The 27,205-nt window shown below is 48.2% G+C and overlaps 1 protein-coding gene across 4 annotated transcripts in view; it reads left to right on the plus strand.

The window, feature by feature from the left end:
- NACC2 (NACC family member 2) overlaps positions 1–19,077 on the plus strand; it is a 55,029-nt gene extending 35,952 nt beyond the window's left edge. For 3 of the 4 annotated variants that reach the window (XM_033138372.1, XM_033138373.1, XM_033138374.1), the window contains exons 2-6: positions 10,972–11,863; positions 13,972–14,139; positions 15,175–15,280; positions 16,713–16,810; positions 18,472–19,077. In XM_033138372.1, coding sequence (XP_032994263.1) covers positions 11,026–11,863; positions 13,972–14,139; positions 15,175–15,280; positions 16,713–16,810; positions 18,472–18,983 — 1,722 coding nt within the window. In that variant the 5' untranslated portion in view covers positions 10,972–11,025 and the 3' untranslated portion in view covers positions 18,984–19,077. Of the gene's footprint in view, positions 1–9,372; positions 9,489–10,971; positions 11,864–13,971; positions 14,140–15,174; positions 15,281–16,712; positions 16,811–18,471 lie in introns of those variants that run through there. The other variant, XM_033138371.1, reaches the window with a different exon arrangement.
- Positions 19,078–27,205: the final 8,128 nt, after the last annotated feature.

A 27,205-nucleotide genomic window follows, 5' to 3' on the forward strand; every position in this document is an offset into this window, starting at 1 on the left:
GCCCAGCAGCTGCTGAGGGAGTCCAGATGCTGGGGGGCATCCTGTTAGCCCCCACCCCCTCCGAATTTTGAAAGGGGTGGTGCTGTGAAGGTCAGGAGGGGGGAGACTGGGGAAATCCCACCTGAATCTGGCCCAAGGCTGCCTTTTTGCCTTCGGCTGCTAATCGAAATAGGGGACTATGCTCAGGTTCCTGTCCAGTGTCATGGGAGGGAAGGAGGGAGAAGTGCCTCTGCAGACCCTGCAAAAGTGAGTCCCCCAGCTACTTGCCTGCCAGCCAGCTAGCCAGCGATCTGCCTTCTGCCTTTCCCCTTTCCCCTGCCTTAAAAAAAACCAAAAAACACGGGGGGGACCCACCCGGTCCCCATTGCATCAGAACTAGGCAGCATTCCTGGTGCTCTCATGTCTGTTTCTGCTGACTCACAGAGTAATTTGCTGAAGGGATAGAAAAAACAACCACCTTCAAAGTTCAGGGCTGGCCATCCCATCCCACCATACTAGGCAATGAGCTGAAGCAAGAAACCGCCTGCTAGAGGAGAGAGAGGGTGCGAAAGCAAAGAGGTATATTCCTCTTCTGCTTTCTGCTTTGCTGTCCTGGTGCATTGGGGAGGAGGTTTGAGGCCAGCCGGCTAGCCTGGGGGCTTCTCAGCAAATGCTGCCTTGATAGCTCTGCTCTGCACCTGCTGCTCTTGTCCTTGTAGTAGTGGTTGCCTGTAGACTTTGGGCATCCAGCCTCCTCTTCCTTCTTCAGGGTTCCTCTTTTTGAACTGGGACCCTTCAGTATGGCATGCCACTTCCCATTTGCCCAGGTTTGCCCAGGCACTATCAGCACTGTGACCACCCCATCCCTTCTTCTGAATGCTTCCGTACTATGAAGGTGGGGGGAACCCCACCCCAATGTAAAGGTAACATTGCTTTGGGGTTGTTTTTGAGACCCTCCAGAAAATGCCTATGGTTTGGGGGCATACAGGTGAAACTCGAAAAATTAGAATATTGTGGAAAAGTCCATTTATGTAAGTTGAAATTGTTAATTTGGGGTTTTCATCAGCTGTACGCCATAATCATCACAATTATAACAAATAAAGGCTTGACATATCTCGCTTTGCATGTCATAAGTCTATCTCATATATTAGTTTCACCTTTTAAGTTGAATTACTGAAAAAAATGAACCTTTCCACGATATTCTAATTTTTCGAGTTTCACCTGTATTTGTTGGGGAAAGGTGGTCAGAAGGCAACACTGCCCTTGGTTGCTTTCCTCCTTGTGGAAGCTGTAATCATTGGTCTGCTCTTTGAGAAGGAGCTATTTTATGTTTGGGCAACTTGCTCTGTTGGTAGCAGATTACTTAGGAAGCAACCTTATACCAGGTTGGAATGTTAGTCCCTCTAGCACAGGGTTGTCTGCACTAACTGGCACCAGTGGCTCTCCAGGGTTTCAGGCAGGAGGCCATCCCAGCCCTTACCTGGAGATGCTGCCAGTAGGGCTTCAACCTGGGACCTTCTGCATATAAAGCAGGTGCTCTGTCACTGAGCTATCTGGCTTCTTCCTCTAATGTTTTGCCTTGATAACACCTTCCTCCAACCTGTCTGGGGCTGATGGGGGGTGGGGGAGAGAGAGACTATAGCATCTTTATAGAGTGCTCTATAGAGTCATAAGAGCCCTGCAGCTGGACCTGCCCAAAGGCATTCTGTTCTCACAGAGGGAAGCCAGATGACTAGTGGGAAGTCCTCTGTTAGAGCCAGTGTTGTCTACTCTGGCTGTCAGTAACTATTCAAGGTCTCACCCAGCAACTCCTCCCTCTGGTACTTTTTACAGGAGGTGCCTGCCTTGGGGGATTGAACCCAAGGTCTTCTGCCTGCAGAGCTGCTACTATGCCACTCAACTGTGGCTCTTTGCCGTGGATGAAAAGTGGCCACTTGTCAGCTTTTTGGAGAGCAGCCCTTCAGTGCCTGTAAACCTCATTGATTTCAATAGAACTAGAGCTTCCTAACAGAGTGCAGGATTGCAGTGCATAGGCCCCCATCCAGAGAGTGTTATGTACATTTAAGGTGCAGCCACAATAGTTTCCTCAGGAGGTGGTTGGAAGCAAGGCTCCCAGGTCTGGATCTTGCATTGTGCTAAGTGGTGCATCTTCACAGCCAGCAGTGTGGGGATTTTAAAGGATTTGAGGAGCTTTCCCCCTTTCAGCTCAAAAGTGCTGAAAGATAAACTGGAAAAAAACGTGGCTTTCTGCACACAGGTGCCGCCTGGGGGGCTCTGTGGATTTCCCCTCATACCTGAAAATTGAAGGTAGGCCATACACACATTGCGGTGGGCTGCTCCTGCTGCTCCTTGAAGTTTTAAAGTCCCTGAGCTGCAATCACCACAGCATCCTTCAGTTCATACTATGTCTGTCTGTCTGTCTGTCTGTCTTTGTTAAAATCTATCTGTCTCAGGAGACAATGGAGGAATGCGCTGTTGGGGTCAAATCAAACCATTGGAGAGTTACAGTGCCTGCTGTGGCTGTAGAGACCGATGCAGGAGAGACAATGTTTTATTGTAGCTAGGGGAGATGAAGGTGCCCAATTTCACTGTTAGAGATGTATCATGGCGTTTCTTCTCTCTTCCCTCCTCCCAGCAATCATTCCTCCTCTGGTCACTGCTATGGATACACGACTTGTCTCCAGGCACTGTGGTCATCTGCAAGGGATTATCACACAGCAGGGTTGATGTCGTCAGCCATCATGTCTTGTTTGCAGACATCTATGTAACGCATAGTTGGTCTGCCAACAGGCCTGGTCCCTGTAGCCAGCTCCATGTAGAGCATGACCTTGGGGATCCTGCCATCTTCCATTCTGTGGACATGACCAAGCCAGTGTAGATGTCATAGACAGGAGTGTGAACATGCTGGGAATGTGGGTTTGGGAGAGCACATCTTTGTTTGAGACTCTGTCCTGCCATGTGATGCCCAGAATCTTCCTGGCGCAGTACATGTGGAAGGCTTTGAAGCATCACTCCTGACAGCTGTTAAGTTGCCCTCCACTGACTTCCATAAAGTAGCATGCTCTAGATGCAAGCCTGGTAGACCTTCATCTAGGTATTGGTCATTAGCATCACTTTCTCCAATACCCTTTTGAAGAGGTGGGCCATTGCCAGAGCTGCCTTGCCAATACACTTGTCCAGCTGAGCATCAGTGGAGAGGTTGCTGGTTATGGTGGAGCCCAGAAGCACAAAATTGTCTATCACCTCAAGTGTTTGGTCACCAATGCTGATGCATGGAGTGCTGGCAATGTCCTGACCCAGGATGTTGGTCTTTATCAGGCTGATGGTAAGGCCGACTTCCCTGCAGGCTTGGGCAAAATGGTTGATGAGCCTCTGTAGAGCTTCCTTGGAGTGTGCTGTAAAGGCTGCTTCATCTGCATGATAAGCACCCGGTGTGGAGACATTATCATTTTGTGAAGCTTAGGTGGGCACCGTATCTTGTTGAGCAGTGTGAAGAGCCTGTTTTGGCTGATGAGATCAAAGGCCTTTGTCAGGTCTATGAAGGTGATGTACAAGAGGCGTCTCTGCTCCCGGCACTTCTCCTGCAGCTGATGCTTTGAGAAAATCATGTCAACTGTTGACTTCTGAGTTCTAAAGCCATGTTGTGACTTGAGATAAACTATGTCAGTGAGTGACTGTAATCTGTTGAGAACTACACAGGAGAAGGCTTTCCCTACAGTACTCAGTAGGGAGATTCCATGTTAGTTGTTACAGTCATGGTGGTCACCTTAGTTTTTGTAGAGGGTCACAATGCTGGCACTTCTCCTGCAGCTGATGCTTTGAGAAAATCATGTCAACTGTTGACTTCTGAGTTCTAAAGCCATGTTGTGACTTGAGATAAACTATGTCAGTGAGTGACTGTAATCTGTTGAGAACTACACAGGAGAAGGCTTTCCCTACAGTACTCAGTAGGGAGATTCCATGTTAGTTGTTACAGTCATGGTGGTCACCTTAGTTTTTGTAGAGGGTCACAATGCTGGAGTCATGCATGTCTTGTGGCATAGATCCTTGTTCCCAACACTGCAAGATGAAGCCATGGAGGTGCATCATGAGGGAGGAATTGAAGCCAGCTTTCAGCACTTCTGTTAGGATTCCATCCTGTCTTGGGGCTGTACCACATGCTTGAGAGTTGGTGGTATTCTTCAGCTTCTAAAGGGAGGGAGCCACATCCCACTCTTCCAAGGCAGGCAGAGTCAGGACACTGTTGACTGCTGTGTCAGAGACCATGTTTTCCCATGAGTACAGTTCTTTGTAGTGCTCTGTCCATCGCTTCATCTGGTTGCTGCAGTCTCCGATGATCTCTCCTGGCAAAAGTTTTTAGTGGTGCAGTTTTCCTGACCGTTGGTCCAAAGGCTTTCTTCATGCCATCATACATTTTGCGAGTGTTTCCAGTGTCAGCAATGAGTTGAATGCTGTGACACAGCTTTAGCCAGTAGTTATTGGCACATTATCTGGCAGTGTGCTGGGCATCACTCCTTGCCTTTCTCAGTGTAACAGGTGTCTTTTTGCAGGGCTTGTAGTTCAGAAGAGCCTTGCGCTTTACAGTGATAACAGGCTCCATGTCCTTTATGCCACCCTCAAACCAGTCTGGGAACTATTGCTCTCTTTTGCCAAAGGAGGATATAGCTGTGTTGTAGGTTGCCTCTTTGATGTGGTTCCACCTTACTTCAACACTTGTTCAGCAGAATCAGAGAAGCATTCACAAAGTTCAAGTATGATTTTTCTGGCAGTGTTGATTCGAAACTGCACTTTGTGCTATGGGTCCTCTTTGGCTGGAAATGGATCTTGCTTGCCACCAGGGAGTGATTTGTGTCGCAGTCAGCACTGTGGTAACTTTGTGTGACACAAACACAGTTCAGTGCTGTTCACCTGGTGATTATCAAGTCCAGCTGGTGCCAGTGGCCTGACCTTGGATACCTCCAGGACATTTGCTGTTTTACCTTGGTAGAGAAGAACAAGTTTGTGATGCAGAGGCTTTGATACAAGCACAGTTCAAGCAGCCTTTGTCTGTTCTCATTCATGCTGCCAGTACCAAAGAGACCATGGGTAGGCAAACTAAGGCCCGGGGCCAGATCTGGCTCAGTCGCCTTCTAAATCTGGCCTGCAGATGGTCCAGGAATCAGCGTGTTTTTACATGAGTAGAATGTGTGCTTTTATTTAAAATGCATCTCTGGGTTATTTGTGGGGCATAGGAATTCATTCATCCCCCCCCCCCGCAAAATATATAGTCTGGCCCCCCACAAGGTCTGAGGGACAGTGGACCGCCCTGCTGAAAAAGTTTGCTGACCCCTGAAAGAGGCCTATGCAGTTGTCCCATGTATGATGATCACCCCCTACTACTTGCATTGAAACCTCCCAGAAGAAATAGGTGTTCACAGTAGGACCCTCCTGACAGCATGGTCTAGTTCCTTGTAGAACTGGTCCTTTTTTTGTATGTAAGAGAACATACAGTGGTACCTCGAGTTACAAACGCCTCAGGTTACATTCAGGTTACAAACTCCGCTAACCTGGAAGAGTTACCTCAAGTTGAGAACTTTGCTCCAGGATGAGAACGGAAATCATGTGCCGGCAGCGCAGCAGCAGCAAGAGGCCCCATTAGCAAAGGCACGCCTCTAGCTAAGAACAGTTTCAGGTTAAGAACGGACCTCCGGAATGAATTAAGTTCGTAACTAGAGGTACCACTGTAATGGGAACATAGACACTCAATATGTTAACTGGACCGAAGGTGGTTGAGAGGTGGAGGGAAAGCAAGTGTTCCGAGCCCTCAGTTGGTTCTGTCGCAGACAGAAGGGAGTTCCCCACTGTAAAGCCTATGCCATGAATAGATGGTTCTTCCGGATGACCTCCTTGCCAGAAAATGGTGTAGTTCTTCTCTCAGAGTCTGCCATTCGAAGCAAGTCTGGTCTCCTTTAGAGTGGCAAGTCAGTGTTTGAATTTTTTCAGATCACAGACTTCCATGAGTCATTGACCTGCAGCAGTTCAGTGGACAAGCGAGGACACATGGTCTTGACATACCAGCTTGCTAGGTGCAAGAGGATTTGTTTCTTTTATTTTTTACCTGGTATAGTAGTTTGGTCTGATTCTTGATTGTTCCAAGCACCCATTGTTCCAAGCATCCATTGAAGCAGGTGGACAGTGGCAGGTCATCACTTTATTGACTGAGGACTGCCTGGCTTTAGGTGGGCAGTAGCTGACAAGTGAGACATGATGATCTCTCCCACTGACGAAAGCTACCCATTGTGCTCGTACCTTACATCAATCGGATTGATCTTATAACTCATAACTGCTGCTTCCTGCGTTTTTGCCTCGTTTTGCAGCATCGAAGTGATCAGGGCACAAGCCTGGGGCAGTGTGTATGGAGGTCCTGGGCTGCTCAGAAGACAAGACCCTTCTCTTGGCCTTACTGATGTGGTGCAAAGGAAAGCAGAGCAATATGTCTGGCACCAACTTGGCTGCAGGAGTTGCCTGACAGAGGTATATAGTTAGAAGCCAACTGGCCAGACGTGTACATGGCTACAGAACTGTTTTTTACTCGGGAATTGTTTTTTAGTTTAAAAATACTTTACCCTTCTCTCCACCAAAATGATAAATGTGTTTTAGCATCAGGGAAGCTGAAGCAAATCCCACATTCCTGTAGTCATGTTAGTGCTATAATTTAAGTGAGTTTAAAATGTGAAACTGCAATACACAAAGAGTGTTAGGATTTTTTATTATTAGGGTTGGTAAATCTGTGTGTTGTATCTAACCAAGTTTTTATTTAGAAATTAATGGAAATTAATTTTGTTTGGTGTGCCCTGAGCCTGTCTAATGTTGGATGCAACTCTGTATTTTGTGCAGAAGCCGTCCTGAAGTCTGGGGTGGCAATTGGGGGAGAGGGCAACATGAACTAGGGGCTTCTCAACTGAAGCCATCTCAAGAGCCACCCACCTAAAGGCCATTAAGTTCTAGGTCTGAAATTCCCTGGTGCCACGACCACTGGGGCTGGATCTGTCTGGTGCCTATTGCTCCACTTGTGATAAGGAGACAGATCAGGCTCCAGGTCTCTCCCCCTTCTGAGGCCTTTAAGTCTCTTTTTAAGGGATAACTAGAATTCAGATGGTTTGTGTGGCAACCATCTGTAATGCAACAAGGTGAAAATCTGAATTAGCAGTTGATGAATTAACTGGAGAGAGAAATGGCCTTTTTTGTGAACATTTTTGCCACTCTAGCATCCCTCTCTTTCAAGGAAAGGAAAAAGGAGTAATTTCCTGCTTCTGTGGTTGCTGAATAATATAAGTAAACACAGACCTTTGAAAGAAGCAAGTCCCAAATTCATGATTGATTGATTTTTCTTCTATTTGTTACCTACCCTTTGTGGCAAGGTGGGTTACATTTTTAAAAAGTGGTATTTATGTGGGGAGGCTCACCTTAAGAATGTGTGTGTGTGTGTGTGTGTGACATCTCATTTTGGGGCCCGTGCTTCCATGAGAGCATGGTGTCCAAAAGCGTGCGAGATTGCGGTGCCCCAAAATATGTGTTTTTTAGGTGCCATGTTCTTGCATGGTTCATGTGACTTGTGCAGGAGTGCGGATGGAAGACACGTGTCTTGTTTTGCACTGGGACATGTTGGAGGGTATGATATCACCATTCACGTAACAAAAACTACCACAGATAACAACATTTTCAAAAGTAGGGGGCCTATACCTTGGCCTTTGAAAAACAGGGTCCTCAGTGCCTAGCTTAGTGGGCAGTATATAAATCCTTTTATACATGTTACTAAATAAAATATGGGGTTTGCTAATACTTCCTACCATTCTTAAGCAGCCCTTCCCCAAAAGCTTCAACAAACAGCAGATTTAGATTATATTGTAGGAATTAGAAGCTGTGTGTGTATTTGGGAGTTTATGCATCATTGCAAGTTCAGCCAGCCAGCCCAGGAGGTTCCCTTTTAGCCCCTTGCTAGCCAAGGTGATCTTTAGGGTCAGGCCAGGTTGCCGCAAATGGGTGGGTGGGTGGTTGAGGGGAGAGAACATCAGTGGCAGCTGGACTAGTAAGGCCAAGAGAAACCTTAATGCACACTGCCAGAGGCCCCCCCCCAAAAAGAAGAGTGTTGTGAGAGGCTTTGGGGAGGGAAGGGAATATGATAGGATGCTTCCCCCTCCCCTCCCCAGAGTTTCTTTTCCACCTAAATCTTCCAGTCCTCTAGCAGAGGACTTGCAGAGAATCTTTCAGAGAATGTGTCTTTCTGGTTAGGAGTGTCTTCTAAGAAGGGGCTCAGATCTGAGTAATGTTGCCCCTCCCTTGAAAGGCAAAGGGAGGAGTGTGGTGTGTGGAGTGGGGAATAATGGTTGGGGGTGGGGAGTGGAAAGCAACTGGCTCTGTGACCTGAAACACTTAGTCTTGATAACTTGCATTGTAGAAGGAAAACAGGTCTCTGTCCCAAGGAGATTCCAGTGGTAATACACCAGGCTGCCTCCAGCAGCTTCTGGGGGATTGCAAGCAGATTCCAGAGCACATAGTGAAAATGACACAGGGGCATGGGGTGGTGACTGTGCTGCAAGGTGGGCTCAGAGCCAGCTCCAGCACTGGTATTGCCCCTGGGTCAGGCTCAGGGTTTGGAGGCAGGCTCCAGGGCAGTGCATGCACCTTCTCTTTTGTGACACCCTGGCCATTGACTTTATCAGGCAGAAGGAGGATAGTAAAAGGTGGGTGGGGGGTATTTTGCCTTTGCCCTGCTTCCTCCTGTCCTTTGTTCCTTCCCACCCTGAGGAGTTAATGGAGAGCCTTCCCTGCGCCAGCTCTGCAGACTGTTTGGAATACTTTAAATGCTTTGACACTCTGGATGTGCTGGATGGGAGAGGAGGCGGTTTGCAGCTTAATTCATATGCAAAACTGTGCCATAAATCCTGAGCCCTGTCTCAGTTGCTGTGGCACCACTAAGCATTTCATCAGCGCCCCATACAGTATTTCTGCCATCTTTGTTTGCATTGCAGTGACTCATCAAAAGTCTGTCTTGTACCAACACCCTGAGCATTCCTCTGGCACTGATCCTTCTCTTCCCCCCCCCCTTCTCCTCCCTTTTTCTTTCTCTCTCTCTCCCCCCTCCTTTTCTTCCCGAGCTTCAGTTTGAAACTGGCCTTTGCTTCAGGTCTCTCGTCAAAGGGCTCTATTCATTGCAGAGAATGGCCTGAATGTTAAGCTGCATATCCGGCCCTGTTCATTGAGATGCTGCTTTGCGCTGCTCCTGCTGCTCCTGCTGAGGAGGTTTGACTTAGTCTGAAGCTGAAACTCCTCACAGCAGAGGCAAGGAGGAAGGAGGACAGGCGGGAGGGGCTGAGACAGGAAGGACTGAGGCAGGAGGGGGCGCATCCTCGTTGGCCCCCCCCCCTTCCAAGCAGCCTTTGCTGCTGCACTGGAGAGTTGGGTGCTGAAGAGGGGGGGTTGAGGAGACCCTTCCAGAAGCAGGTGCTGTGGATTTCACACCACTTAAGGTATGTTCACATGAGGGGGGCTCATCCCTGCTCTGGATGCTTGGGCAATGTGATGCAGATGCAGAATGGGGCTCTCCTAGCTGGCAGCTTTGCAGGGGTGGTTGGAGGTAGTGTGTGTGTGTGTGAGAGAGAGAGAGGGGGGGGAAGAGAGAGAGAGAGAGAGAGAGAGTACAGAGCAACCTATTGTGTGGTCACTTTTTTGGGAGCAGTCAGTTTGCAGGGAAGAGGGATCTGGAGTTTAGTTCAACTAGGTGCTGTTGAAGCAACTCAGAATCGGGACCTCTTGTGTGGAGGGGGTGGACTGTGTGTGTGTTTTTGTGGGGGGCGGCAGCGGGGGAGAGGTCTTAATTGTTCCTGTGTGCCAAGGAGATGAAGGGAGGCGCCATTGAAGTAATGGGGAGTTTCTCTCTCCCTGCCCTCAACCAGCTAAAGAGAGGCATAGATTTTGCTGGCTTAAGAGAATTTGTTGGCGTTTCTCCGCATGCTGCCTGTGTTTTGGTGCATGTGGGTGGGGGGAGAGAGGAGGCATCACTGCCATGACATGACGGTTCCCGGAGGATCTTAAAATAGATCCATGGGGTTTGCTGCATTCTTGATGCAAAGGCGAGAGCCCAGGCAGGTGTCTCCTTTGCATGGAGGTCAACACTTCCTCTCCCCCTGAAATATAGAAAGGGGGTGCCATAGAGGAATGCCTTTGGGAGCCCAACAGTTGAGAAGAGTTTCAGGAACTAGGGAGCCTGTCCATATCCTGGGCTGCTGCAGTAGATGGCAGCCCCCAGCCCCTCTCCATTCCCTGCATCCAGCACTTTGAATGATGGTGGGGGCGGAGGGGGCGGACAGCTGCCTGGCCCTTCCTTGGCTCCTCAGCAGTTCCAATGTGCAGGGAAACTTGGAATAATTATGCGCAGAAGTTGCTGCATTTCTGAAGTGTCCACCCATCTCTCTCTCCCCCCTCCTTTCTCCCAAGTTTCCAGCTGTGTCAGCTTTTTTCAGGAGCGTGCGCTGCCTGCCCTGATAGTGCCTGTGTTAGAAATCCCATCCCAATACCTTGTTTGGGGGATCATACCTTTTGTGGCGTGTGTACCCCACCTCCGAAAAAGGGAAGAATCTTTCAGCAGCATCAGCCTGGATTCAGGTTGGTGGAGTCAATAGAGGCAGTTCTCAACGCCCACCCCCACCCCAGCTGGAATGGGTGGCCATCTTTGCCTGTGTTTCTCTTGCCCTGGACTGGATGTGTTGCACTGGTGGTACACTGAGGGCTCTGTGGGTGGGGTGTAGTTTTTTGAACCCTGTTATATTGAATTTCTGCCTCCTCTTGTTAGGGATGCTCTTCACAGGAGCGGGATTTTCCAAACACTGGCAGAATCCCTCTCCCTGGTACTTTCTGATTCTTGTGTTTCTGCCAGATATCCTCTCTCTTCCTTTCTCTTTTTCACGTGCCTGTTTCCTCTCCTCCCACCCACCCACCCTGCCCCGCCTACAGATGTGCCCTCCCTCAGATGCCCTGGCCTTGAGCGTGTGAGGCAGCCGCTGAGCCATGTCGCAGATGCTGCACATAGAAATCCCCAACTTTGGGAGCACCGTCCTGGGCTCCCTGAATGAGCAGCGCCTCCTGGGTCTCTACTGTGATGTCTCCATCCTGGTCAAGGGCCAGGCCTTCAAGGCTCACCGGGCTGTCTTGGCGGCCAGCAGCCTCTACTTCCGAGACCTCTTCAGTGGCAACAGCAAGAGCGCCTTCGAGCTGCCGGGCTCCGTGCCGCCCGCCTGCTTCCAGCAGATCCTCTCCTTCTGCTACACCGGCAAGCTGACCATGGCCGCCAGCGAGCAGCTGGTGGTGATGTACACAGCAGGCTTCCTCCAGATCCAGCACATCGTGGAGAAGGGGACAGACCTGATGTTCAAAGTGAGCTCTCCACACTGCGACTCCCAGACGGCCATGACGGAGGAGCCCTGCTCAGGGCCCCAGAGCCCCTGCCACCCCCTGCAGCCGCCCTCCCTGCCCTACGCCATGTCCCCTTCTGTGCCCCTTCCGCTGCTCACTCGCGTCAAGCACGAGACCTTGGAGCCTGCGAAGCGGTCCTTGGAGTGCAGTCTGCGGGAGGCGGCTGGGGGTAGCTCCTCTGCCAGCGCCCCGCTCAAATTGTCGCGCGTCTCCTACTATGGAGTGCCCAGCCTTGCCACCCTCCTCCCCAGCATCCCTCTGGCTCAGTACTGCCAGGGGGAGCGGACGAGCCCTGGGGCCAACAGCCTCCCCACCACCGACAGCCCCACCTCCTACCACAACGAGGAAGATGAGGACGACGATGAAGCCTATGACACCATGGCGGAGGAGCAGTATGGGCAGATGCACATCAAGTCCACAGGCGGCTATGCAGGTAAAAGCCCCCTTTAGCTTCCGCCACTTTCAGTCTCATGGGACCGTAAAATGAGAGGCATCTGCAGTCAGGCAGGTGTTCGTTTCCCTGCATTTTAGAAAAATAGCTCAGTAGGTGGAGTGCCTGATTTGCAAGCAGAAGACCCAAGGTTCGATCCCCAGTTGGCATCTCCAGATAGGGCTGGGAGTAAATCCCCTGCTGGAAACCCTGCACAACCATCACTGCCAGTCAGTGTTGGTAATACTGAGCTAGGCGGACTGATGGCCTTACTTGGAATAAGGAAGCTTCGCACTGATTAAAACTTGAATGGGAACAGTGCTGAATGCAGCTTATTTCCATTTCAGGATGAGGTCTCTTCTTTCCTTCCCCCTGCCAGATATAGGTCTCCAGGCTCTGTGAATTTCCTGAAAGGGAAGGCATTTCTAGTAAGGAGTAGTTCATTTTTCAAGATGATGTTTTCTGGGGGGGGGGGGGGAGGGACTGGATCTCTCCGTGTGAATCTGCCGAAGGTGCCGTTGTTGTCCCTTTGGTTTCTTGGGGAAAGTAATAAGCTCTTAATTTCTGCAGACTTATTGATGGTGTCTGTTTCCTTATTTGGGGGGGGGGTGTCTGCATGTTCAGAGTTTCCTCCTCATTTAATGAAACTGGCAATGCAGCATGACTCTATGGATCAGTTTCCTTGATGCTGACAGATTTTAAGGGTTGCATATTGAGCATAGCAAGATTGTTGAGCTCTTTCTCTTGGTCCATTTTCTGTAGCTTAAGGAGCCTGGAAGCCCAGCCCAGGCAGATGTCTCCTCTCCTTCCCAGGAGAAGGAGGCAAGATGCCTTCAGGCAGGATTGGGAATGAGGTGCTGGCTTTGGAGCTGTGTTGAGGTGCTGTGCTCCAAAAGCAAAGAAGGGGTGACAGTGTGACTCTTCAGTCCAGGCCACTATGGGTCACTGTGGTACTCTTGGGGTCATGAAAGAGTTTGTAGGGCAAGAGACACTTTATGGGCAGCCTGGATGCCCCCCGCCGACCCACTGGAGAGACACATTGCTAGCCAAGCCAGCAGGATTTTGTAGCCGGAGCCCAACTAGGTTCTATGTCCATTGATCAGCTAATTTTGTGGGTGACTGACAGGGTGCTTGGCTGGCAGCATCTCATGTGCCCAAAGTATGTTAGCTTGGGGGTAGGGGGATCTCACTTTGCAGGTGTTTGAAAAAGCTGGGAGTGTCCAAAATGTCAATGTGCTGATTTGACCAGTCATTTCTGGAGGGCTAAAACTTTCCCTGTCTGTATAGATAGTTTTGATGCTGAGGAGCAGGTGACTCTCCAGGGTCATCTTGTCCAAAGGAGGACTCCTTTCCCAGGGAGAAACTGAAATCCATCCTTCAAAGCTCACTCAAAACCTAAAACCCTGAGAGAGTGCAGCCAATCCAGTTCACTCAGGGATAGTGATTCCTTGATGTGAGTCGTATGCCAGGGAAACAACAGCCCACCAGGAGCACTTGGAGCACCTAGGTAGCTCAGCAGGAAGGAACCTGTGGGCAAGACCTGCTGCCAGCAGCAGCAGCTCTCCCCACTAGCAGTTCCAAGCCACTGGCATTCAGAGGCCTACATATTACGCACTTCTTTAAAACATTGATCAGCCAGCCATCTTAAAGTTTATTTTGTGCAGTGTTACTTATTTGTTTATTTCGTAACTCTTATATACTGCTTGACTATCAGCAAAATCCTCAAAGCGGTTTACATAAAGTTTTGCTAGTGTTTTGTGTTCCATTGCGTGCCATGCACAACCCTATTGGTCCCTTAGGAAATGGCGTTATAAATATTTTTACTTCTAAATGAACAATAAATTCTGCCTTCGAGAGTGGAGGTAGAACAACCAGTGTGGCCTGGCTGTAACTATTGGGCCTGCTTCCCCAACCCTCTTGTCAGGATCTATTCACATTTCCCGCTGCTGCCTCTGCAGAGCAGGGGTCATTTGCAGTGGCTGCTTCTGCTTGGCTTCTCGGCCCAAGAGAAAACAGGGTTCCTGCAGCCCCAGCCACTCGGGACACCCCCAAAAGGTGTTTTCCCTTGCAATCCTGAGCAGCTCTTTCATGCCTCCCTCCTTCTCCCCAAGGGCCTCAAGAGAAGCCGGAGCCGGTGCCCCTGGAGAGCCGCTCTTGTGTCCTCATCAGGCGGGACTTGGTTGCCCTCCCTGCCAGCCTTATCAGCCAGATTGGGTATCGCTGCCACCCAAAACTCTACTCAGAAGGAGATCCTGGAGAAAAACTTGAACTCGTGGCAGGTAAGGATCACAGGGGCAGGTTTTTCTTTGTGCTTATGGACGTGTTGCAGTAACATGGCTTAAAAATTGTAGAACTCTTGCAATTCTTTGTTTCATTAACAAGGGATCTTTTAATTTCTGCATGATTTGGTGGGTTTTTTTAATTAAAAATAAAATAAATTTAGAAAAAGATAAATTGCAGTGAACCAAAATGTAGAAAATTTTGCTTATAAAACTAATCTGACCTGAATTTATTTCGTTTATAAAATTACTTTGTTATTTATAGTAATATTGTAAATGTGATATCTATTTAAGTAGAGCCCCCCCCCCACCTTTCTTGTCTTTCACTCTTCATTTTCCTCCTCCTTACTTCTGAGAACAAATATAACTTCCTTGGATTCTTATTTCATTTACTTTGCATTGTATCTGTGAAAGCTCTGATGTGGTCTTACATTTTTCTAAGCTTTGTTTATGAAATGGACTAGCCACCTTGGTGTACACCTTCCCTGAGCAAATTCTCAGTATTTAGGTGTTGTGAAGGGAGTTTTAGATAAGAGACCCCAAAGAGCTAATCCAGAGCATTTCCCCCTTGTCAGGCCTTCAGTCGGGGAAGAAGAAAGGTTGCTTCCCTGAGAGAGCAGGGGGTAGAGGTGGGCAGGGCCAGTGCGCCCTCACCTGGCAGGAAGACAATGTGCCTTTACTGCTGGCTGTTTCAGTAAAGAGTGAAAAGGCTGGATCTTTTGTTGGGGGTAGTGATCCTGAGGGATCTCAGGACCCTCCCTTGGGTTGCCGTGCTCAGGTCACAGACAACTCCTTTTCCTGCTGCCCAGGTCACTTCTCTGGGATATGTCAAAAGTCTTTGCTGCTTCAAGATGATCCGAGTCATTATTAACTGCATATATGTTTGTGTCCTGTTGTAAACCTTGCAGAGCAGAGCTGGGGTGTGACTTCGGGACCTCTTACTTGCTCTCTCCTGCATTGCTGGAGGTTGGACATGATGACCCTTGGGGTCCCTTTCAACTCTACAATTTTATGATTCTCTCTCTCTCCACCCAGGCTCCGGTGTTTACATCACTCGGGGGCAGCTGATGAACTGCCACCTGTGTGCAGGTGTGAAGCACAAAGTTCTCCTGCGGCGCCTGCTGGCCACGTTCTTTGACAGGTAGGACACAAAGGAAGGGCCTGTCCTCCTAGCTCCTCTTGACCCAGCTGGCTTCTGAGCTGCTGCCAGGGAGCCAAGTTTGGAGGGAGCAGGAGCTTTAAGTGATGGAAGGGAAGGAAATTACCCATCACATTTTGCTTAATGGAAATTAAAAGTGTTTTTATTTTGTCTGTCAATGGAGGTCAGATGTTTCCTAGTAGAAAACAAAAATGTGAGGACGTGGGATTATGTCCAGTGCTAGTCCTGTTCAAAGTAGACCCACTGAAGTTAGCAGACTTGACTAACTTAAGTTTGTTCATTTCAGCAGGCCTACTCTTGTTAGAGCCCTTCATGTCTGTCTTTACCAATTAGCAGAAATGGCTAAACCCTGCCCTGGGGACACTACACTGCAACACAAAGGGAAACCAGATTAAGATTAACAACCATGCTGGGTGATTTTGTGTGTGTGTGTGGGTCCTTTGCGTTTGCACATGTGAGAGTCTGAGGTGGCTGTACTCAACGCTGGCATGAAACCTTCAGGGGGTTGGCTAGAGGGGAAAAACGGCCCTTGGGCAGAGAAAGATTTAGCCACCGCTGGGAGCGGTGAGATCTGGAAGCGGGGAGATCTGGGAGCATCAGCATATGGATCCGCAGGTCGAGGGCAGACAGACCATTTTCATTTTGCTGTTCTTTGAAGGAGGTGCAGTGTACACAAATGCTCGTAGGTGTAATAAGACATCACAGAGCCTAAATTGGACACTGCATGTCAATACATTTGGAAATACACATGGTAACAGATTTTGTCCCTTGTCCTAGAATCACAGAATGAGATGCAGACAATTCTTCAAATAACTGGTGTGAGCATAAATATGTATGTTTAATAATTCCTTTAAATGGGCTGACTTGTCTACTGGCAAGTGAAAATTCTCTTGCCTCTTCTTAGCAACTAGTATTTGCACCATCTACAAAGAAATAGCTTCCAGAAGTTCTTGAAACTGCATGTCTCTGTAGGTCTGTAGATTTGGTTTAGTCAAAGAAACGGACATGTAGGTTGACGTCTCTGTTGTGCTTTTTTCCTGAAAAGCTGAAACTTTTGGGGGTTTATCCAGTGTAAGTAATTTGGAATTGTGTTCGTATATATAATACTATGAAATACCTTTTTTAAAATTTTGTTCTTTGGCCATGGTGAAGATTCCTTAATTTCTGCTTAATTTGCAGAGTGAGCCTCAACAAGCCACAACTGATAGATTTGTATTATCTCCTGTATGGTTTTTTTGGGGGGGCTTCTTTGGGCTTCTGCTTCTTCCTCTCTTCTCCCCCCACCCCTTCCTCCATGGAAGCTCCTTCAAGGCCTGCTGCCTGAAATGGGCTCTTTCCCTTGCTTTGGATCCCAGCTGTGGGTTTTCTTTGAATGTGCTCTTGAGATTCTGCTTCCCACTCCTTCCCGGGACAGGAACACATTGGCCAACAGCTGCGGAACTGGGATCCGGTCTTCCACAAGTGATCCCAGCAGGAAGCCACTGGACAGTCGGGTCCTTAATGCTGTGAAACGTAAGTGTGGAGAGGAAGAGGAGAAGGAGCCTCAGGGTAGATGGGGAGCTATTTGGCTTATTTTACATCTTCCTTTAGTTGTGACTCCTGCATTGCAGGAAGTTGGACTAGAAGACCTATGGGTCCTCTACAACAGTGTTTCCCAACCTTGTGCCTCCAGCTGTTTTCAGACTACAATTCCCATCATCCCTGACCACTGGTCTTGCTAGCTAGGGATGATGGGAGTTGTAGTCCAAAACATCTGGAGGCACAAGGTTGGGAAACACTGCTCTACAATACTATAATCTACAATTATAGATTAAGAGACTCTTGCTCTACTGACTGAGCTACTCTATTATTCTAAGGTGTCTGGATTCAAATGCTCCTTCTAAAAAGACACCAAAGCTTTAAAATCCTGCGTTTTGGCGTCAGAACTCTGTTTACTGCCTTTTTGAAAAAGTGTTTTTTATTAAAGATTTTATTGGGTTACAAAGGTGCATACATTATCTCTGTTTTTAGATCATAAAGTCCTTTCTACAGGGTAGTTATATTTAATATAGCCACTGAATGTAAATGAAGCGATCATGACAACTCAGCCAAGCACACCCTCCCCATGTTTTCATGATGGGATTCTCCTTTCTTGTATCACTGATCTGTGGACACAGCAGATTTCCTCTCTACTAAGCTATTTTGTGGCAGTCCCACTTGGTTGAGCTGCTCCTGTTTCAGGAAATGCTCATTGTCTCATGACAGCAATATGGAAAGAAGCCCCAAACAGGGGACCCTTCTTGTACCTGCTTGAAAGGGCAGGCAGAGAGAGGTCAGGGAATTTGGACACTGGAGGAGCCAGGCCAAGCCATATTGGCCGAAAAAGGACTGCTGAGAGGTCATGAGTCAGAAGGGGCCAATCAGAAAGTCACAGAAAGAAATTTGCTTCAACTGTATTCTCAAGGCAACTTGCAAGAATTAAATAGTTCACTAGCAAATTAAAATGCAGCAGTATAAATCTGATAAGGTCAAATGAGACCAGATGCATGCAGAGCCAAAGCAGAGAGAATGCTCTAAAGACTGTGCAGTTTTGCTTTGGAAGGTGAGGAGCCTGTCTGGGTTTCTTTAAAAAGAAGGGGAAATTCTGCCAAATGAAACTTCTATCACTATGGGATTATGTCCTTCTGTGCAGCTCTTGAAGGCCTCTGAGGCTCTCTCAAGGTCTGGACTTGGGAAATCAAGGCCTGAAAAGCAGGAAAGGGTTAGGGTTGGTTACTCTGGCAGCTGCATGTCTGGGAGAATCTGCTCTGAGAGGGGGATGGGGAGAGGGAGGCCTTGAGCTGAGCAATGCCAGACAGGCTCTCAATAAGTACAAGTTGTTTGTTATCTGCAGAAGCTGGGTCTGGTCTTCTCTGTGCTTGCTTGCCAGTTTCCTACCAGCCAGGTGAGGTGCAATTCAAGCTGTTGAATGCAAATCTGGAAGCATTCAATCTTTCTTTCTAAAAATAGTGAATAATTCACAGTGTACTTCTATGGGACCTTCCAGCACTGTCTCCTTATCTGTGCTGGATGTTACGAATCTTGTAAAGGCACCTTTATGCAATCTGTAATTTTATGGCTATTGTTCCTGATGCTGGAAAAAATTGTTAAAACTCTGCCTCTGTTGCAGCTAAAACGCCCCCTTCTCTTTGCAGTGTATTGCCAGAATTTTGCCCCAAGTTTCAAGGAGAGTGAGATGAACGTCATCGCAGCTGACATGTGCACTAATGCCCGCCGGGTGCGGAAGCGGTGGCTGCCGAAGATCAAATCCATGTTGCCGGAGGGTATGGAGATGTATCGCTCCGTCATGGGCTCCACTACCAGCAGTATCTCCCTGGACCCTGAATTCCAGCCTTCTGCTGCTCAGATGTTCGAACAGCGGATCTATGCAGAGCGAAGGGGGGATTCTGGAACCATTGTGGCACTGAGAACTAACACGGTCACTGTGGATCAGAGCAACAGATCCAGCCAGCTGTTTGAGCCAAATGAGCAGGGGGAAGGGGCCAGTTCTGTCATCCAGGAGTCTGCTGGCCCAGAAGCAATGGCTTTGGAGAGCCACAGCACCACACCGCCTTTCGAACAGGGCCCACCTGGGTCCACTAGCCGGCCGGAGACTCCGGCAAGACGACCGGAAGGCCCCTACGGAGGAGGAGGAGGGACTTTGTGAAAGAGCCAGGATCATGCTGGGCTTGACCAACGAGGGATCTCTAATACTAAAGCTGCTTGCATGCATTATTAATACAGAAAAAAGAGAAATGTGATCAAACCATTTACCTACTGAACTGCTACTGTTGCCTGAGAAAAATGTGATTTTTATTCTGCTTGTGTTTTAAGATGGATGAAGGAAATATTACATTCATTATACTGTAAGCAACTCTAGGCCTAAGGCAACCTACTTACGGAAAACAGAAATGAAACAAACCCCAGGCTCCTTTAAAATCAAAAATCCCGAGGTTTGTCTAGAAGGCAATAGGATTTTATTTCAAAAGAGCTAAGCGATATTCCTCTCCCCCATTCATCATCCTCCTCCTCCACCACCATCCTCAGCCCTCCTCTTCCTTTTCCTCCTCCTTGGGGCGGGGCATGTGCAGAGTGGGGAGGTATGAGGGGAGGGGGCAAGGAGCTGATGGAGGACGAGGAGGAGGCCTTGCTGGGGTTGGCTGCTGTAGGGTGAGGTTTTGGTTTGGTTGCTGCACAATTCCATTGCTTGGACCTTTTGTTTGACTTGTGGACAGGGAGGATTTTTTTCAGGCACAATCCACTAGGAATATATCCTGTGCAGGCACTGTTGGAAACTCCACCGGTGGCCAGTGCTCAGGATATTTGCTGGATGGAAAGCCTTAAATGCCCCTTTTCTTCCCTTGATGGTGGCCCCCTGCCTGGTTGTGGCTCCAGGGCACCATCCTTTCCTTTGTGTCCCCCTCAGGCAAGGGCTTCCCCCAGAGTTTCTTTGTTCTGTTTTGGAAGGTGAGCGCAGGGCTCCTTCTGGCACAGCAACACCCTTCTGCTTCTGAAATGATTTGCATCAGGTTGGGCACATGACACCATTTGTGGGTGACATGGATTTCGTCCTGAGGAGTATCATGTTTGTGTGGCTGCACAAAACATTCCAGAATTACTCCCATGATACTATTCGGCCCGCTCTTAGATACAGGGGCATCTTTGAGCTGCATTTTGTTTAATGCTGAAATTTTGCTGGCAGAGACAGCGAAAGGCAAAAGATGCTTAGGGTGGGCAGAGGTGCCTCCCAGGGGGCTAATACTGAGGGCCTCACTCTAACCTGGTGTATCTCATGAGACTGGGGAGGGGGTTATTGTTAGCATTGAGTGGTGCATTGATGGAGGTGGAATATGGTAATGCTCTACTGGGGCAGAGTTGGGGCTGCAGTTGCTGTTCTTGGCTTTTCTGAAGGCATTTCTGAAGGAGCAGATAGGGAAGAGAAAAGAGATCAGAGGGAGAAGTGAGAAGGGGGTCACTGACTTGAGAGCTTTATGGCACACTTGGCCAGAATGGATGTCTATGCTGGCTGTCCAACCCTACCCTACCCCACCCCAAACTCTGTTGTTCCTTTTAGGATTTTTGTTTTCCTATTTGATCCCAGTTTTTCAGTTCTGATGTCTTGAGCTGCTTTGTCTGGTAGGGTGCTTCTTAGAGAGGTGTAGCTCAACTTTCACATCTGAAAGGTGTTGGGTGCAGAGCAAACTTTGGCCAAAGGAGAACCAGCATGTGTGCAAGAGACAGAGCAGGTTGGGGTGGGATCTGGGCTGGGGAAGCAGGCAGGCAGCCTAGCTTGCTTTTTGGGTATGTGTGTAGCAGGGGGAGAGCAGCCTCATTTTTGCTGCACTCGGCACCTCCCCCTAATATATGTTGGCCCAGCGTGACAGAGGAGAGAGTAGGGGGAAGCTACCGTGGCCCGACTGGGCTATTTCATAAATGGAAGGGCAAAGAGGCCCCTTCTCTGGTCTCTGGTTGGATGGCCATTGCAGGGGGTTGGCAAGATTACCCTTGGGGGTCCCTTTCCTCTCCACAGAAAGGAGGGAAAGGTGCCTTTGCTCTGGGATCTGCCCCTTTTCCACTCCAGAATGGGTCCTTGGCCGCCCTCCCCTTAGCTGTTCTAGAATGGTTTATCCCAAGATTCAGTCACCTTGATCGAAACACAGGAGTTACTAGAAGGCACCAACCTGGTATGTGAGAGGAGATGCTTTACCATGAAGGGTGTGCTGCTTAGGGATCTCTCCCCTTTCCTGGCCCAACCCCCTCCTTGGTGTAAGGGTTTGTCTCTGCTTTTCTAGGCAGGATCCCTCTATGGGTTTCTGGGAAGGGACCACAAAGAGCAGGCTCTTGAGGGGGGAGGGGAGACAGACTAAGTTTGGGGGGCTTTTTAGGTGCAGAAAGCTCAGGACAGTGGGAGCTTCTGAGAGCTCTGCAATGGGTACTTTCTGAGCTCCAGGTGAGGCTCTGTGCTGGAGCCAATGGCATGAGGTGTTGCGGGGTTTACTCTCTTCCTGGGGGTTCCTCCCTTTGCCATGCGGCCATGGAGGCTTTGGAGGGAGTCCTTGCCTTTGGCCAATATTTGAAACTTCATTCTGGGCCCTGAATAAAAAAACTGTGGTCCCTGATCTGTACCAGTGCCACCACACAAAGGATTGAAACCAGCTGAGCACTGATGATGTGGATGGGTGAGGCCTTGAGGAGGGGAAGGAGAAGCACCAGGAGGCTGAGCCAACTGTCTCCAGGCTTTTTCTGGTCTGGGATGCCTCTGTAGCTGCAGCTCAGTCAGGCCAGTGGTCTATATAGTCCATCCTAACCTCACAGTGCTCAACCAGTTGCCTTTTACAGGAAACTCGCAACCACTGCCTGAGTACAAGAGCAGCCCTCTCCCCTCATGCAGTGTCAAGCACCTAGTAGTTGGCCTGGTACTCCCACAGGTCCTTGGTACCCTTGCCCTGTGTGCCATAGGGAAGGCAAGGCAAGGCTTTATTTGGGATCTGGCATGAAGCCCTGGCAGTTGACTCCACACCTTCAACAGCCTAATCCTGCATTTGCGGGTGAATGAGAACTTTGTTATCAGAGTGAGCAGTCGAGTAATGCTCTGCCCTAGAAGGTCCAGTGAGTAGGGGTAGCTCTGTGGGCAGTGCCCCCCCTTCTGTATCTTCCCCTGAGTCAGTGGTAAAAGGGGATTGGGTCCATGAAACAGGATGGTGTCAAACTGAAAGGATTACTGCCTTTCTTATCTTGGGTCATTTCCTCTTCCAATTGGATACCCTACCCAAAATAATGGTGGTACAAAGTGCATCCAGGAGCTCTTCCACCTGCACCTGCCCCAGGATGAAATGACCAGAACATAAAGGAAATACTTGAATGGCTTAGAAAAGAATCTGAAGAGAGTGTCGCATTGCACAGTTAAGATATATTTTTATACCGAGCACAATTTCATGTACATTTTTATTTGGGGTTTCTTTGTTTGTTTTTACTTTCTAGTAAAAGAGAGAGAGAGAGAGAGAGCTTTAGGTAAACTTGAAAAAAAATGTGAATGGTTTGTTTTGGGGGAGGGGGGCCTTCCTTGTCTTCTTGATGAGGATGAGCATTTGCACTAAACCAGATCCGCATGTGGAGGCTTAAGGGCAGATTTCCAAGACGTATCTGTGGATCATAATTGTCTCCTCCCTGGTGGGAAGAATGTCGCAAAATAAAAGAATGTAAAGTGAGAATGAAGCCCAGAATGATCGGGATTTCCTGAGTGCCTTAGCCCTTTTTGGATCACTTGTTTTCCATGCGGAGGGGACAGAGGGGGGGGGAATGCCAGATCAGAAGGAATGCCCCCCGCCCCGATTTCCCCCTCTTTGTTTACAATAATGCTAGAAATGTCACGAGAGTGTCTGGGAGTTGCTTTCTGACTGTGATGATGCATAATGTGAAATGGAAACGGCATCCCTCTAGATCTTAAAAAAAAATAATGGAAGCAGAAGTATTTATGGTATGTCTGCACCTCTATTCTTAATGCTTGACTGTTAGCAATATTACATGTGTATATTATAAATATATATATATTAAAAATTATATCAAGCACCTTTATAAAGAGAGAGAAAACCGAGTGAACTTAGTGGTTGCCACATCATAGTATAGGAATCGAACCAACATTCCCACCCCCTCCTTTTCTGCAATGGAAACATCCCCAGATTGCAGTTGCTTTGTAGATTAGCCTGGCCTCTCCAAGGTTCTTTACCTAACCCTTGCTCAGAATTGTGCAATTCCAGGGTTTTTTTTCCCCACACGAAACCAAAATTTGGAGCCAAAAACAAGACTCGGAAAAAAGATTCCAGAAATCTGATCTCATTGCAAAGGTGAGACCATGTTAAGCCATAAGTCCTGTCCTTTTGTCTGCTGAGACTTCCCTGTCAGTTATTCTCTCCTTGCTCCAACTGAAATGGCCACTAATTCAACCCTCAAGTTGCCAGAGATGTTTGGCTGTTCCCCATTTTTCTTACCTGTCCTGGGAATCCAGTTTGGAAATGGGTTTTGCTTAATTGAAGAAATTTTTCTTTCTCATTTTAATTAAGTGCTGGAAAGCATCCTGGCTAGAAAGTTTAGCTTTTTTGTAGGATGCTGATTTTCCAGGGTGGATAAAAGGTTGTGATAGTTTTCTCACCTGATGTGGCAACCTTTCCTGGTACTACCCATCACTGAGGAATTGGGACCCTCTTGGTGACTTCTCTTTCCTGCATCTTCTTCCTTGCAGCATTCAATGCAAAGAGGAAAAGCAAATTGGTGCCATCCCCCCCTGACAGGGCAGGAGAAGGCAGAGTCCTAAAAAGGGCACAGCCGTTTGGGCATGGCGCTCTCCATGGGAAAGGTGCCCGGGGGAGGCGGGCTGCTTTACATGTAATCATCTTTGCCTGAGAAGAGGCCCTCTCTGTGATGTTGGCTTCCCTGAGCCGCAGAGTTTCCACAGCTGTCCAAATGATGCAGCCTGTTATATGTGCTGTGCATTTTGACCTTATCTCCTGTGGCCATTAAGGGATCCCTAACCAGTCTTAAAGGGCCAGGGGTGCAAAGCCCTTTCAGTGTCACTGTTACAATGCTACTGTGGCTGCCCATGGAGGGTTGTGGTCAATTCACTGGGTGCCCACCTTGGAGCAAGGCAATCTGCGCCTCTGCCAAAGCTGGCATGAAAGGAGGGAAAGAGGGATCCCGTGTGTTGTCCTTGCTGAAGAGCTTACAATCTTCTGTTTCTTCCAAACGTCCTTTTTGCACTTTTACATCTGAGGTGGAGGGGAGGCAGCCCAACCTTGCAATACTGTTTTTAAGACTCAAAAATGATAAAGTCATAGGCTAAGCAAGAAAATGTATAAATATGTTTAACTTGAACCTTTGGATTGCACTTGATTCAGATTGAGTGCAGATCCTTTTGAGCTGCCTGAGAGAAAAGTCTTAAGAGAGCAAAAGGGTTGCTCTTGGGGTCTTTATCAAGAGTACCCAGTAGTACTGTAACTCATGACTGTTAAAAATAAATGAAAAGTTAAAAATCCCAGCGCTAATAGGGGAGATTTTGAAGTGCTTTGGAGTTGTTTCAGCCACGCAAAGTTTCGTTTATTCTCTTTGTTATTTATGTGCCATCCCTCAGCTTGAGACTGTTACAGCCATGGCTAACACTATAGATTCAGAACAGTGTCAGGTGGCTGGGCGGGGGCGGGGGGTAATGTGGGGGAGAGGCTTCAAGATGTCTCTTCTTCACAAGCCCCCTTCCAAGAGTTTAAAGTATGGTTGTAGCGCTTTTCATATAATGAAAAATCCATGGAAAAATGTGATCATTAATGATGAAAATGCTTTGTAAAATTCACATTTACAAAATAATAAAGTAAATAAAACTATCTGTCTCTTGTTTCTGCTGCCCTGCTCTCTTATCCACCATTTCTGGAGTACAATGGGGGATAAGAAGGGGCTGAGGTAGGGTGGGGCGTAGAATGATCCTGGTTTCTTATAAATCTGGCCCTGTCCCCTACATTTTACTGCAGTGCGGTGCCTATGAGTATAAGCCCTCTGAATTGTGTTACCGTATGTGCTGTTTATTGACAGATAAATAGGTTGTGTTCATATGTAAGAATTGGGGCACAACTGAATTTTCAAAAAGGTGTTATTCCTCACCACTTCTGGGGGTGACCAGTTTTGGAGCTCTGTTTGCTTTTAAGACAGGTGAAAGTGCAAGGCAAGTGGATGAAGAAATAGTGTTTTGCTCGGATAAAGGGGGATCCATCCTACAGAGAAATTGTGTGGGTGCAGCTGAGACTGCTGAGCTTTTCAGACACCATCTCGGTTGTGAGTCTTGGGGGACCTGCTCCCTGCCTTGCAGGTCTTTTCCACCTTGCCTAGGAGGGCGGGGCCCTGACTGACCGCAGCTTTGAAAGCTGAGCAGACCTTTAGGTTGGGGTATTGTTTAGCTGGTTTCGGTTCTGTTATTGCCCCATTTGTCAAAAATGTTTTAAATTGTTATTAACTCTTTTTAACTTATATGTTTCTAAATCTGAGCTTGTTACAGGATGTGCCTCACAAAATAGGAGCTGGAGAGAGCAGGAGAGGTCCCAATCACAGTGGTTCAGGGTAGGGGGAGGTATTTTGTGGGAGGTGGGGCAGGCCAGGTAAGAGGCACATGGTACAGGCAGATGGTAGCTGTGCTGTGTGCCAGTCCCATCTCCAACCTGGGGAATTGGCTTGAAATCAAGCTTCTTGAATAAAAGTTGAGTGCTTATGCCAGCAATCCCCACTTTTGACAGGAAGCCACATCTTCCCTTGCCCCACACATTAGGGGTAGGACAGGTGGGCACTACTGGCAGAGGAACATGGTCTTGTGGGCCAAGTAAGGGGCCCTGATAGGCCTAACTTGAGCAGCTGCTTTTCCTGTAAAAGGCCCTGAGTTTAGTCTCTGTCATTGCCACTTAAAAATGGTCAAGTAATATAGAGGATGTGGGTGGTGCTGTGGGTTAAACCACAGAGCCTAGGGCTTGCTGATCAGAAGGTCGGCGGTTCGAATCCCCGCGACGGGGTGAGCTCCCGTTGCTCGGTCCCAGCTCCTGCGCACCTAGCAGTTCGAGAGCATGTCAAAGTGCAAGTAGATAAATAGGTGCCGCTCTGGCAGGAAGGTAAACGGTGTTTCCGTGCGCTGCTGTGGTTCGCCAGAAGCAGCTTTGTCATGCTGGCCACATGACTCGGAAGCTGTACACTGGCTCTCTCAGCCAGTAACGCGAGATGAGTGCTGCAACCGCAGAGTCGGACACGACTGGACCTAATGGTCAGGGGTCCCTTTACCTTTAATAAGTCATAGGGTGACAACTGCCAGCCAGCCAGTTCTCAACGCTTGGAAAAGTTCAGAGGTGGAGCATCTGTTTTGTTTGCAAAAGGCCCTGTATTCAGTTCCTGGATTCTCCAAGTAAGGTCTGGACCAGGCCCCCTTCTGAAACTTAAGAGAGCCCCTGGATACTAGTGCAGGCCATTTGAGAACTTTGGTCTCCGGAGCCCAATGTGTGTTGCTTTACTTATTTCAAAACATGATATGCTATCACTGCTGCATGTGGGGATGGTGTGTGTGTGTTGGGGGGGGGGGGAGGCTCATATTCTGAATCTTGGAGTTCTGCCCCCTGCATCTAATCCTGCTGATATCACTGATATGGAGTCTTATCAATTTGATGTATGCCAGCTAGGAATATCACTGAGCAGGGCAAATATGAGCTGTATTGGTGGAGGGGGGGCAGTTAGTTCTTAAAGCAACTAAGGACCTAAATTGGAGATTAGGTACCTTGTTGTATCAAAACATAGTAAGAAAGGATGTTTTCATCACAGGTGTTAGTGCAAGAGACTATAGCCACGTAAAAGTGCCACCTAAAGGATCCATGGCTGGTATGAGCTTTTCTCTTGCAGCCCGTTTCCGAGGCCAGTGTTCACCATCAAGCATGATAGCTGCAGTAACTGTCAGTTTACTGCCTGTTTACCTAGGCAAATTGACCATTAAAATGCTGCAAAGTTGCATTTTCCTCTAGTTACCTAAAATATATATAAAGCAATTGCTCCCAAACCACAGCCATTTAATTTCTTTCCTATGGATAGGAGGGGCCCCCTAAACCATTGTAATGTAGAATCATAAAACTTCCTACTGTGTTATAGAAGCCATTTCCAAACTGATTTATTCTAAATGAGTTGCTATAATCAGACTTTCCCTTTTCTTGCAGGCATCAGTGTTTTAGGAATGCCAAAGCCCAGATGCTCCCATACTTCACACTGATTACTTATCAATGCCATTTCCCAAATGAGGCCTTTGGCTTGCAGTATAGTCAGTAGGGGAATGAATGGTGGTCGGTTGCAGGAATAAGAAATAGGAATGAATTATTTGCTGCTTCA

Source organism: Lacerta agilis, chromosome Z (genome assembly GCF_009819535.1).
Source record: "Lacerta agilis isolate rLacAgi1 chromosome Z, rLacAgi1.pri, whole genome shotgun sequence".
NCBI lineage: Eukaryota > Metazoa > Chordata > Lepidosauria > Squamata > Lacertidae > Lacerta > Lacerta agilis.